A 13622-nucleotide genomic window follows, 5' to 3' on the forward strand; every position below is an offset into this window, starting at 1 on the left:
TATTCTTGCTTGAAATTAGTATAACTCACTCTGCTGTAGAAGGGACTATCAAACCAATAGAGGACTTAATACTTGAGTGCCTATGTTTCTTACAATCAATACTTAATGAACATTATCCAAAACACATGTAAGATCCATAGATAAAAATAATTCCTTGCAAATTCTCTTTCTGATTTGATATAGAGATAGCAAAATAGTTAAACATTTAGATTGATAAATGGATTATCATAGGTTTCCATATTTATTCCAATTTTGAGTAAGCTGGGTGATTTTTTAATGTCCTGCTGCTTTCTTTAATTTTTCTGTTTTCTATAATAAATGTTTAATCTTATAACAGGAATATAAGTTATGTATTTTAAAAGATTTTCATTTGGGATTATCAACAGCATTAACTTTATTATAAAGAATAACACAAATACAATGATAAATTAATTGCATATGCAGGAATAACTTACAGCTGGTTTGTCCGGGTCTCAATGAGTTTCTGAATGGTGAAATCATCAGAAAACGAGAAAAGTTTTGTGCCACATCCTCCCCACATAATGTTTTTTTCAGCTGAATTCACGGATTCACTCAGACACATAAGTGGAGTGCTGATATTTCCTATGTTGAGTATCTTCAAAGGAGCAGCTCCTTTATACTTTGCCACAAAGAGAAAACGCATTCCATTCATTGGGTGTATGCAGAATGAAACACTGTACAATTGAAGCTTTCTAAAAACTATTTGCCCATCTTATATGGTTACAGGCATTAAAGTAAAAATTCAGGATGCATTTTTTAAAGGATTTATAAAAACAGGGTTCAATTTAACCAGAATTCAAAATATTATCCTATAACCAAGCTCTTCACTTCTCCATGCAAAAATTGTACCGGAAATAAATATTTCACTCCGCGTCTCTGTCTCTCATTAGATGATAAGCTTTTTGATAACAAGAAGTATGAAAGGGTAGAATTCTGAATGAATAGTTGGAACCACGGATGAATAACTGCTTTATTGATAAGTGAGAATCTAGAGAACAAAAAGTTAAGTGATATCTTCAAAACTAAAGAAAAACTTGATGGCAAACCTGACTTAAAACTTGTTTCTTTTGTTTTTTCCACAATATATTTATAAGTAATTATCAACTTTGCTTACATAAAAATAGAATTATTCATATTCCTATATTATACATCAGATCTCATTCATCATTTTTAGCCTTAGTTTTTTTCATATAAAGCATATACTCAATCGGCAAGTATTTATAGAGGATCTACAGTGTACAGTACCTTATGAAGCAATAAAAAGACAAAAAGCAGAATTTATGATCCTTGTTCTCAGAGAGTTTATAATCACTGTAGAAGGAGCTGGGGATGAGCATACATAAAACAAAGAACTTAAAATAGATTTTATGTAGATTGCATTCAACGCTTACCTTAACACTTTTATCTTCAAAAATTGCTAAGTTTCCATTAGCAGTTCCCACCAAAAGAAAATTTTTTTGCCTGCTAAAAGAAAAAAATGTCAAAATTGTTACAAAAAGAATACTTTCCTTGACTAAGGTGGCCTTAACCTTTTCCCTAGCTTGATTAAACCTTTCGACTATAGGCCCTTGATCCTTTTTCTTACATCATTTACTTAAAAAAAAGCAAATCTTACAACTATAAATTCTTTCTAAACCCAATTGAGTTGTAAGTCGTCTTCTAGCCTCTTGCCAGTTTTATAGGCCTTTCTCAAGAATCCTGGAACCCTCTCTTACAAATATATTCAGGAAAGAGTGGCCCATCTCCCTGTCTTGAGGGAGGGTCCCAGCCTAACTTCAATAAGGGCCAGTTTGCCAAGACAGATGGCTGTCTCACTGACAACTTCCCTTCACCCCCAAGTTTTCCAGTACTTTCCCACTACTCATTCGAGTGGTTAAGAAAGGGGTCCTAATATGAGACGACAGGAGAAGATTTGACTTTGGGTGGTGGGCACAGGGTACTACATACAGAGTTTGTAAATTAGTAATCCACACATGTAACCAATATGTTCATGTAGACTAATGACACACAATAAAATTTAAAATAATTTAAAAAAAAAACTCCCCTGGCTTTTATTTCAGCAGAGTTGAGTCCAGTCTCTCTCTTCTACTGCAATAGTCTTCAATAAAGTCTTCTTTGCTTATTTAACTACATCTGATGAAATTTTTCTTTGACAATATCCAAACAATTACAGCTTTAAAATTTCAAACACGGTTTACTCAAAATATTCAGCTGCCAAACCCTTGGGCTTCACATTTTTCTAATATTTATTTTCTAATATTTACTGACTTAACAAAGAGGAGTTTTGGGGTGCAATAATCCTAATGGCTTCTGGAAATCATCCCGCCACATAGATTACAGCAACTAACCTGCTACACCTGAACCTATGCCACTGAGATAATTTCCTTTGAGATAAGATCACGACAACTGATCATGATTAAGTATTTTAACCTATTAACATCTTATGTATTCATTTATTGGATTTTTTTTTTCAATTTGACAGTTAACCCATATGTTTTAGACTACACATAACAAGCAATTTATATATATATTCAAAAAAAGAATGAACAAGAAGTCGTCTTTGAAGAGGTCCTGCAAAGGTAAGTTGGTGTGAGGAATGATAAAGAAATAGAGCCCCCTGACCAGTTTGGCGAGGTGGATAGAGAGTCGTCCTGCAGACTGAAGGGTCCCAGATTCAACTCCAGTCAAGGGCGCACCCCGGTGGGGGGTGTACAGGAGGCAGCTGATTGATGTTCCTCTCTCATTGATGTTTCTAATTCTCTATCTCTCTCCCTTCCTCTTGTAAAAAAATCAATAATTTTTTTTTTTTTTTTAAAGAAAAGAAATGGAGCAATGGCTAAAATAAAACCAGGAACAAGGCTGGTGACCTAAAGAAATAATTGGCCTTTTTTTTTTATAAATAACTTAGTTTGATCTGGATATAGAAAAATAAATACCATTGTGGCTTCCCACAGTTCCCTTTAACAATAGGGAATGTTTACAACTGAGCGATCTTTGCTGATGCTATAATCATTTGCACACATTTAAGCCATCGAACAGATATGTAAATTCACCCCAATGGTCAAATTCACTAGTGTACCTCTGTTTGGAATTGCAATGCAAGCAAGTAACAGAATCAATCATCTTCTGAAGGGTATGCATCTTCTTCCCATCTTCAGTATTAATGACGAGGAGCTCGCCAGACTGTGTCCCGGACACAACCCAGCTTTCCTTTTCCAAGGGCAGGTGCACCAGGGCGAGGCACAGTATTCTGCTGTTGGTAACTTCCTGTTATGAAGAAAAAAAATACTCTAGAGAAACAGTCTACCTTACCTGACCAGAACTTATAGAAAATAAAAAACGCCATCCACCTACTGAACTCTTTTAATTTCTTTCTTTTGCTTTTAAAAATAATACCAATTTTATTTAATCTTCAACAATAAATGAGATAACTGGCAAACAAGCTTTGCCTACCTATAATGCATCTGAAACTAAAACTGAACATTGAAAAAGTTACTTCTCACCATTGCACACTCCATCGAAGTAACAGGAGGAGATTTTTCATTTTAAAAAGTAATTTTAGGCACAACATGAATTTCAAGACAACGGTAAAAAATTGGGTTATTTATAAAATCCAAGAATTTCTTTTCTATTTGCCAATACAAGAGCTCAGAGTTGCACCCTTCACAACAGATCTGTCCTCAGCTACTGAAAGCTGAGGCGGTTATACCACCTCCCAGAAATGGCTGGGAAGTTATACCACTGCTCTCCTTAGGAAGATTGTAGCCAATGACTGGTGGGTATGTGGGAATAAAGACTGGACCCCAGCCTCTTGGGCGGATAAATCTGTGCTCTTTTTCATACTCCAGAATTTCTTATAAAGTCTGAGGTTATACTTCCTCAGAAAATACATTTTGTTAAGATTTCCCTCTGCTCTTTCTGGCTTCCTGTACTTCTTAAAAGTTTCTCTATCTTCACCTGGCCAGTGTTTCTCAGTGGTTGAGCATCCACCTATAAACCAGGAGATCACGGATCAATTCCTGATCAGGGTACAGCATGGCTGGCAGAATCTATCCCCAGTAGTGGTCATGCAGGAGGCAACCAATCGATGATTCTCATCATTGATGTTTCTATCTCTCACTTTCCCTCTCTCTGAAATCAATAAAAACATATTTTTTTTAAATTTCTCCTTACATCACTCATACAAGATTTTCTGCCTCAGTCTCCGTTTTTAGAGATTCTGGCCTACAACACACATATACTGTAATTTTAAAACCAAGCACATACTATTTAATTTCATATGCATGCTCTTGTTCTAACAGGAAGCCAATTTAACAATACTCCTAAACTTGCTCTTACTTCATTTCTTCCTAAGTAACTTTTTAACTAGTACATGGTTTAAGGTTATCTAACCACCATGCAGTACACCGGAAATTAATAAAAACTAATATTGAATATAAACTGCAATTGAAAAATAAAATAAAAAGTTATAATCTGCAAAAATGAGTTTTCTATAGCATCTCTAATTTAGAGTATTTGTATTTACCTGCGAAGTCAGTCTTTCAGTAGTTAGGTCAAGAAAAGAGAGCTGGCCTCTGTCCCTGAGCCCGCAGCCCAGCCAGACGCTGGCATTCTTGCAGCTCTGATTTGCAGCCACCATGCACTCTGCAGCGAAGTTTTTGGGGATGGATATGTGTCTCATCAGACAGATCAACTCTGCCGAGTTCAAAATGTCAAAGACCTGAGCAAGTTTAAAAATAACAAAACAACACTCATCAAGTTAACGCGGGTCCTTTGGAAAGACCATCTTCTTGCACATAATGTAGAGTAAATGTTACAGCTCTATCAAGAAAAACCTAAGCCTGTTAGCTAACCTGTGACCCACCCAGAGCAGCAAGACTAGTAGTGCAAACCCATAGATGAAATTACATTAATATAAGACGTATTTTTAAACTGGGCATGACATATACTCTTTTTTGCATATGTGGTATGTTTTGTAACTTGAAAAGAAAAGCTGGAAAGTGGCAGTGACGGAAATTAAGCAGGGCCACTCAATTTTCCACAGCAGAGCCACATTATGTTCAAAAGTTATTTAGGAAGATAAATACTTGGGCCAACTGAAGAGAAAAAAAAAATGATTTTTGGTAACAAAGCTCACAAATCACTTCTAGATTCTGTGTTTGTTTTTCCCTCAAGCATAAAGAACTAGACAGCGAGAGTCTCTGTAAGGAAACAGAACCAGGAGTCACAGATTAGAATTGGAGCCACTTGCCTGCCCCTCATGAGACCCCAAGAAAGCTCCTTATTATCTCAGTACCTCATCTGACAAGGGTGTTGAGTTTACCCATCGTGTTCAGTATACATTGCTATTAAAAATTTACATATGTCAAAGTTTTTTTATTATGTCATGTACTAAAAAATTTCAATATGAAATACAGGTAAAGTATAATTAAAAATAGAAGGAATAAAAAGTAAAACAATAATTAAGCTATGAAAACTTTGCTCTGATATTGTCTGTGTGATTAAGACCAGTGGTAACCACAATTAGAAAACCATTAGTGTTAGCAACTAAGATGATTACAAAAAAGTTTGATAAAGTCAGGTAGATGTGTCCAGCTACTTTTACGTAGAAAATTTAAAGTTGAACAAAAATTTTTCAACAAATTATTATACAAAATAGAAGTTCAAAACATAAAGACAGCTCTTATTTTGATCTATTAAACTCTGCTTTGGTTTAAAACATGTAAGAGTTCTGTTTCCAATACTAGAAGAGGTTATTTGAAAACCTTCCAGCTAAAAATGACTTAAGATGCTTAAAAAGTTATTTATTTTTTTAATCTCTTAAAATCATTAAAGATCTGACAACACTATAAGAAATCACCAGGCGAAAATCATAGAAAGACAGAAGAGAGATCAGATAAACACTAAAGTCAATTTTTCCCTGAAGGCCTTTGTCTACTGAAGGCCAATTTGGTGTGGTTTTGGATACTCATGGCACCAGTAGAAAAGAAGTTTAAATCTGGGGCCTACCCAATAAAGACAGTCCAGTAAAGGCCCTGGTTCCCATAAAGCTAGGATCTAAAGGGCTGAATATTCAGAGTAAATGAAAACCCAAAATAAAGTCACCCTATATCCCACTTTCACTAGCACAAGGAAAGTTGCCTTAAGACTTTACAGACAAAGAGGAAGAGGACAAAAGAACCTAAGAAATTGTTATTCACAAGCATGCTGTCAAGATTTATAAACTTGAGTCTCATCACATGGGTGGTTTAAAATAAAAAAATCTCAAGCTTGGAATTGAGTTTAAAGCAATTTTCAACAAGGAAATCCAGAAAAAAATGTCCATGACCTATATTAAGAATTATAAAACTTTATTGAAAGCCACTTAAAAAGACTTAAGAAGACCTAGAGAGATAACCCACATTCAAGAAGGGAAAGATTTAATACCAGAAGGATATAATCCTCCCCAAATTGTCTACAGACTCAATGAAAGTGTAATCCCAAGCACAATAGAATTTTTAATAAAAGGTGACAAAGTTACTTTAAAATTTACATGAAAAAAATAAACACCAGAATCACTAACACATTTCTCAAAGAGGAAATTAAGTGGGGAAAGGAGGCTATTATAAAGCTACTAGAGGCCCAGTGCACGAAAATTGTGCACTGGAGGGCGAAGGGGGTCCCTCAGCCCAGCCTGCACCCTTCCGCAGTCTGGTAGCCCTCAGGGGATGTCCAACTGCTGCGGAGACAGGAGAGACTCCCACCACTGCCTCTGTGCTCACCAGCCATGAGCCTGGCTTCTGGCTGAGCGGTTCTCCTCCTATGGGAATGCACTGACCACCAGGGGGCAGCTCCTACATTGAGCATCTTCCCCCTGGTGGTCAGTGCATGCCATAGTGACCGTTCAGTCGATTCGCATATTAGCCTTTTATTATATAGGATAGAAATTAAATCAGGATAGTACTGAAGGAAGAATAGATAAGTTGGCCAATGGAAGAAAATGTGTATGTCAATATATGCATGCATCTTTGACAAATTACAGGGTGAACATGGGGGGAAAAAATCAATGGGGAAAAGAAACAAACTATTTAATAAATGAAGCTCGAAAACTAGTTATCTATCCATAAGGAAAAAAGGGAAATTGAATCTAGTTAAAAAAAATAAATAAATAAAAATAGAAATAAATTTAAAAAAAGTCAATTCTAATGGACTCAGAACTTATACATCAAAATCAAATTTTTAAACTTTTCAAAAAAAACATTAGGCAGATATTTTGTGATTCTAGAAGAGACAAATACTTCTTAATATAAGGCCCCAAAAGTAATAACCATAAAAAGAAGTGTTAAATTTATATATATTAAAATTAAGAAATTATTCTCATCAAAAGGTACCCTGCAAGAAAATAAAAAGAAATCAAAATTGGGAAAAGGAATTTGCAACATATAAAATGAACAAATAATTAGTATACACTATATAAAGAATCTCTTTTTTCTTATTTCATTTATATGAAAATATCCCCGAAAAAAATATGGGCAAAAGAACAGGCATTTCCCAGAAGAGGAAACATATATGACCAATGAACATATAAAGAGATGCTCATATTTATTAGTAATTAGAAAATGTAACTCAATATACAAGACTGAACTTATTTGGAAAAATTAAGAAGTCAGATAATACCAAAATTTATAGGGAAAAAATAGGGACATATCTATCCTAATACAGGTGAGGAAAGTGTTAAGATGTTAAACTTCTTCAGAAAACAATGTGGATATTCACATATTCCATGATTTTGTAATTCAACTCCTATACCAGGATTTGAATAGGATTATATATATACCATATATAATAATTTTATATATTATAAAATGATATATAAAAATAGTATCATTTTATATATGATAATTATATGAAAGCAATTATCATATAATCTGCATTATTTATAATAGCAAAATAAAAAACTAAGAGCAATACCAATGTCCATGGACATGATAATGAGTAAATACATTATTTATTTATGTTTATGCATTCAAACAGTGTAATGGAATAGCAGTAAAAATAATTAAGAGTTTATGTTCAACAGCCTGAAGGAAGCTGAAAAACCTCAAAATATTGCGTAGTTATGATTACATCTGTTGTTGTTGTTTATCCTCACATGAGGATATTTTTTGACTGATTTTTAGAGAGAGTGGAAGGGTAGGAGAAGGGGAGGGAGGGAGGGAGGGAGGGAGGGAGAGAGAGAGAGAGAGAGAGAGAGAGAGAGAGAGAGAGAGAGAGAGAGAGAGAGAGATATGTCAATGAGACACATTGATTGCTTGCCTCCTGCACATGCCCTGACCAGGGCCAGAAATCAAGACTGAAACTGAGATACGTGCCCTTGACCAGAATTAAACCCATGACCCTTCTGTCCATGGGCCAATGCTCTAACCATTGAGTAACCGGCTAGGGCATGATTACATTTTAAATAATATGTACATACAGAAAACTAAACTGAATGGCAAAATCGTAAAGAAAAGAAAAGCAAGGATTGCACAAAAGCTGGCAAAGTGCAAGGATTAAGGGAAAGGAGAGCGATGCAATCAGGAAAGGAGAGGCACGAGGGGACTTCTGAGGCGGTAATGCTCTTTTATTGTGTGTCTGGGGTGGCGGCGGAGACACGAGTTTCCTTTATAACTTTTGCTTATTTATATGTGTGAGTGTATGTATGTGAAGATTTTACATATGTGTGCATGTATATATGTATTTGATGTTCTGTTAAAATATTGATAAGTTTTGATCACAATAATACCTGGGCAGATGTAGGCCTTTCTTGAGGATTTTCTCTTAAACACCTTTTAATTAACTTCTCAACCATAGGCCACGGGGCACAACCATATTCTTTAACTGGATCTAAAACATTCAAAAACATGCCAGGACATTAGACAAATCAGAACATTTATTTTATTTCCACTCAGTGTACATAAAAGACCCAGATATTGCAAAAACAGTGACTTCTATAATCCTATATTAATTATTAATCTACTTATCACAAAAGCTAATTTTGTTAACATTATCTCTACTTAAGACACATTAAAAAAAGATTTATAGTTTTTTTTGTGGTAAAAAAAAGACACCAAAAACCAATTGAATAAAATTCTATATTTTCATTTTACAGCTGTATTTCAAATAGACTGAAAACACTTTTGTTCATATAATAATTAAACTCTATGGAAGTATTTTATTTGAACATTAATCCTCATGTCCCCACAGACTGTACACATTTGCTTTTTGTTAGAGAGATGCCCCTCTTCTAGTTGAAGTAAAACAGAAACCTGGAAACTTTGACTGGAAAGCTAACTGATAAATAAGGGACATGACCCAGGTTGTGTCAAAAGTTTATCCAAATGAGAATAAATTTCCTTTTGCTGGAAATCTTGAAAGACCCCAAAAGGAGAAAGCTAAAACAATATCCCTATAAGTGGCATATAGTGTACTCTTAAAAATAAATGACAGGGAAAGCAGAAAATAGGGGAAACAACTAAATCTATTTAAAAGAGTACTTTGTCCTGGGAGCTGAAGAATGGATACTCAAAGAATGGATGAAAAAAGTCCTAGAATTTCTTACAAGCATGAACAATCATTCAAAATGAGACTTGAACTCATTAAATACCCATTTACTAATCCTTACAAATATTTACTACTAAAAATTATTATAAATAATTCAAACTTCCATTCCTGCATATACATTATTTCACTCCAAGAAAATGAAAACACTCCAGGCAAATGGGCACATGATAACTTTTTATGGGAACAGAAGTCACAACGCCTGAAGTGTTAATAGCACAATCCTGTTCTGAGTATTTTTCTAAATATATATCAAATAAAGCAATATTGACTTGGGATTTATAAAAAAGCTTAGCCCAGCCAGTATTGCTCAGTGGTTGAGCATCTCCCCATGAACCAGGAGGTCATAGTTCTATTCTTGGTCAGGACATGTGCCAGGACTGTGAGTTCAATACCCTGTAGGGGACATGCAGGAGGCAGCAGAGCAGTGATTCTCTCTCATCATTGATGTTTCTATCCACCCCCCCTTACCTTTCCTCTCTTTAAAATTAATAAAAATATTTAAAAAAATAAATTAAAAAGCCTAAAACTGCTACCATACTCCTGTGATTTTTATTTGTGTCACAGATTTAAGAATATTCATGCACTAAACATTATCATCTGTGAAATGAATTAGTTACACAACTACAATTCAATAGCTTTTTTAAATGGTATTCTTTTTAAACCCATTGAAGATAAATAAAACTTACCCGGTAATTTGCCTTGTATTGCCAATTCATCAAACTCATTTGGAAACTTCAAACCCTCTGCTATCCTACCTCCAATTGTCAAAATGTCATACAGTAGTAAACCAAATGAATAAACATCAGCCTGTTGGTTATAAATTACATTTCCTCTAGCAACTTCAGGTGCTCGAAAGCCTGGAAATAAACAGATACATTAATAAATATGCCCGAACCAGAGCTCATACACCTAAGGAGACATATAATTAGGCATCTATGCTAATGAAGAGTCTGGGAGATGAGTTCTAAACTAGGCCATGTCAACTCTATAAGGAAACACCTTGATCAAGCAATTAACAGTCCTGTCCCAGGTCATTTCATCCCAAGGTCGATCTTGAAGAATAATAACGGTAGGCATTCGGTAAAGGATTAGTAAATAATGTTTCAAAATTAAGGAAATGAAACTTAATAGAAAAAAAAATCTCTATTATTTTCCTCATTCCTAATAATAACTATTCTCAAGGAAGTCTTTTAAATAGAGAAAGGGGCAGGAGGGAGATTTCTAGACTTCAAGTCATATTAACTTGGCTAAAATTCTAATGCCTTCATTATTTTGAGAATGTGTGACTGTTCCCTCTACCCAATAGAAAAATAAAAATGAAACTATCTCTAAAATAAAGTCCCTCTCAGGAACTTCTAACATGGGGCCAGATTGAGAACCCCTGCTCCACACCTACTGAGGTAGCACATGAAGGATACCACCCCGTGAATACTTTTTCTGAAGCTCTACATGCTATCTAATATAGAGCCGAAATTGAAAAACACTTTACTAAATAACCTTTCATCTTCCATCTTTCACTTAACCCATTCCAAATTTCCTGAAGGCATCTGAATAAGTCATTTTATTCCTTTGTACTTTTTTGCCTGGAATGTCTCCTCCGATCCTTTTTTTTTTTTTTCCCCTTCTTCCTTTTTTTCCAAGCCTTCAACTTTATTTTTGAGATATAAACTCAGAATCACCTTCCTTAGAAGGAAGTCCTGACAACTTATAGCTCATGGACTCACTTGCTCCCTAAACTATCACCAGACCTTGAACTAGATCTCCTATGACAATGACACATGCTTTATGATTATTTGCTTCCAGCCTTATTTCTCCTGGCGGAATGTATGCTTCTGAATGGCAACATTGACACTTATTCATGCACGTTCCAAAATTCACCACTAGAGTAACTGTTAACATACTTGGGGCATCCGCAATATGCCAAACCTCGTTCCATTATATGCATTATTTCCTTTTTACCCTCAATGACCCCTGGAGATAGGCATGCTTTTCCTCATCACAATTTATAGCAATGAAAACTGAGCCCCCGAGAGTGAATCTTGATGAACCCCAAACAGCTATTAAGTAATAGCACCAGTTTGGTAGTTGGTAAACTGTCAATAAATCATTGCCAAATTCATGAATAAATAAATAAATAATAAATAAGAATCATTTTCCCTTGGAGAATTATAATAATTATGTTGAAATAATTGGTCAAATATGATTCATTGTCTAAAAACTGCTTTTAAAGAAATAATATTTCAGATAAGCCTGATTTAACAAATGTAATGAGAAAATAGTCATAGATAAAAATTATAAGCTATTTATAAGCTATGTCTTATCTTACTTATATTACAAAGTGCACAGAAACATATATTTTCTTTCTTTTTCCCTTTCAGAGAAGTATGAGTAGGACACGTTACAAAATCTCTATCAGATGATAGTGAATAGCCAGAGACTAACATTTTTATTTACCCAAAGACTATTGTATTTCTATGGATGAGTTGAAGCCATCAGTCAGCAATGTTCTCAGTCAACAGTACAACTATCATAGGACCCAGAACTGTCACCCCCAACAGGATATAACATATCCATTTGTCTGAGTTAAGGTTAAAGGTCTCCAAGTTACTTCAGGTTGAAAAAATCCATCCCATATTTGTCTTTAAAAATGAGGACACACTGCACTGTGGTCCCTGCCAGTTCCTGAGCTGTTTCAGAGTTATGAAAAAGGGTTTGGGAACCTGAACGTGGCTTGCCTCAGTTTTAGGTAGAGGTCAACAGTACCCAGGTGAAAACTTCTGCTGTTCCTTTTTACAAACATCTCCGGAGTATGGAAATGTTGTAAAAGTTCAACTTTTAAAATAGAACTTGACAAAAAATATTCTCTCTTTTTGTTTTGTTTTCTTTCCCCTGGAAAGTTATATCAGTTAATTTTTTTGGCCTACAGAATACAACGATCAAAATTACGATGTACCGCTCACAGTTCTTCACACAGTAAGCCTAGTATCTGCACTCAATGAGTTAGGCTTCGGGATTCTCTTCATGCTCCTGACCTCACAACTGAAGACACCGTTGTCATCCAGAGGGAACTGTCAAGGAAACGGTATCCCCTACCTGGTGTGCCCTCTGATGTTTTGATGCCCATCCTGCAGCAGTACTGAGCAATCCCGTAGTCAGCAATCTTGGCGATGATGGCGGCATTGGGATACAGGGTGAAGAGCAGCACATTGTGGGGCTTCAAATCCCGGTATATAATCATGGCCGAGTGGAGGTACCTGCCAGAGAAAGGCACGGGCCATCGTATTAAAATGTGATTGCATCCTTATAAATTTTGTCAGGTTTCCCTTAAGTATGTATGTTCATTATGCAAAGCATTAAAAATTCTGTGCTAAGTTTGACCTTCAAAGTTAAAAGATAATATAGAAGGAAGTCCAATACTATAAAGTAAACTTATTCCTTAAAAACACACACAATAACATCAAACCATGTCAATCCTTATTAGTGATTTATACTTAAGGCACAACCACTTGAAACAAATGACCAGTTTCATATACCTTAATAATTACTTAAAAGGAATGCTCAATTCCTTCAATGATCATATGAGTATTTTTATTAGTTTAAAATGTAAGTATGTTTAATAAGAGCTGATGGGATAGTGTTGTAACCCCCATTTACTTAATAGTTTTGCTTTTCTTGAAACCATATAGAAGTTTATCTCAGATTTTTACATTCTCTTTATTCTATTTCTCTTTTCATATTTGTTTTTACTGACTAAAGTGCTTCCTAATTTTTGGAAAATATTTTCTGCTTTTCAATAGTAACAATCAAAATAAAAACACTTTTCTAGCTTTTAATATTGTATCCTTTTGACATAACTTACTTTAAACCCAATTCAATTATAAATTAAGGTTGACAAATAACATTTTGGGTAATACTTAGAATACATAAAACACTTTCCTGGGAAAAGTAATACTGGGTGATGTTTAAATCTTTCCTTTTAGACTAATCCATAAGCGACTAGAGCTGGATACTGATGATAA

The 13622-nt window shown here is 34.9% G+C and overlaps 1 protein-coding gene across 4 annotated transcripts in view; it reads right to left on the bottom strand.

The window, feature by feature from the left end:
• The window catches only part of LRRK2 (leucine rich repeat kinase 2), a 120784-nt gene that overhangs the window by 8685 nt on the left and 98477 nt on the right, over positions 1-13622 (bottom strand). For 2 of the 4 annotated variants that reach the window (XM_084877800.1, XM_084877799.1), the window contains exons 41-47: positions 12697-12857; positions 10290-10460; positions 8786-8886; positions 4547-4741; positions 3101-3288; positions 1413-1482; positions 456-640 (exon numbers count right to left, since the gene is read on the bottom strand). In XM_084877800.1, the coding sequence (XP_084733926.1) occupies positions 456-640; positions 1413-1482; positions 3101-3288; positions 4547-4741; positions 8786-8886; positions 10290-10460; positions 12697-12857 (1071 nt within the window). Of the gene's footprint in view, positions 1-455; positions 641-1412; positions 1486-3100; positions 3289-4546; positions 4742-8785; positions 8887-10289; positions 10461-12696; positions 12858-13622 lie in introns of all 4 variants that reach the window. The other 2 variants (XM_084877798.1, XM_084877797.1) reach the window with 1 other exon arrangement.

This window comes from Pipistrellus hanaki, assembly GCF_964339955.1.
Source record: "Pipistrellus hanaki genome assembly, chromosome: 3".
Taxonomy (NCBI): Eukaryota; Metazoa; Chordata; class Mammalia; order Chiroptera; family Vespertilionidae; genus Pipistrellus; species Pipistrellus hanaki.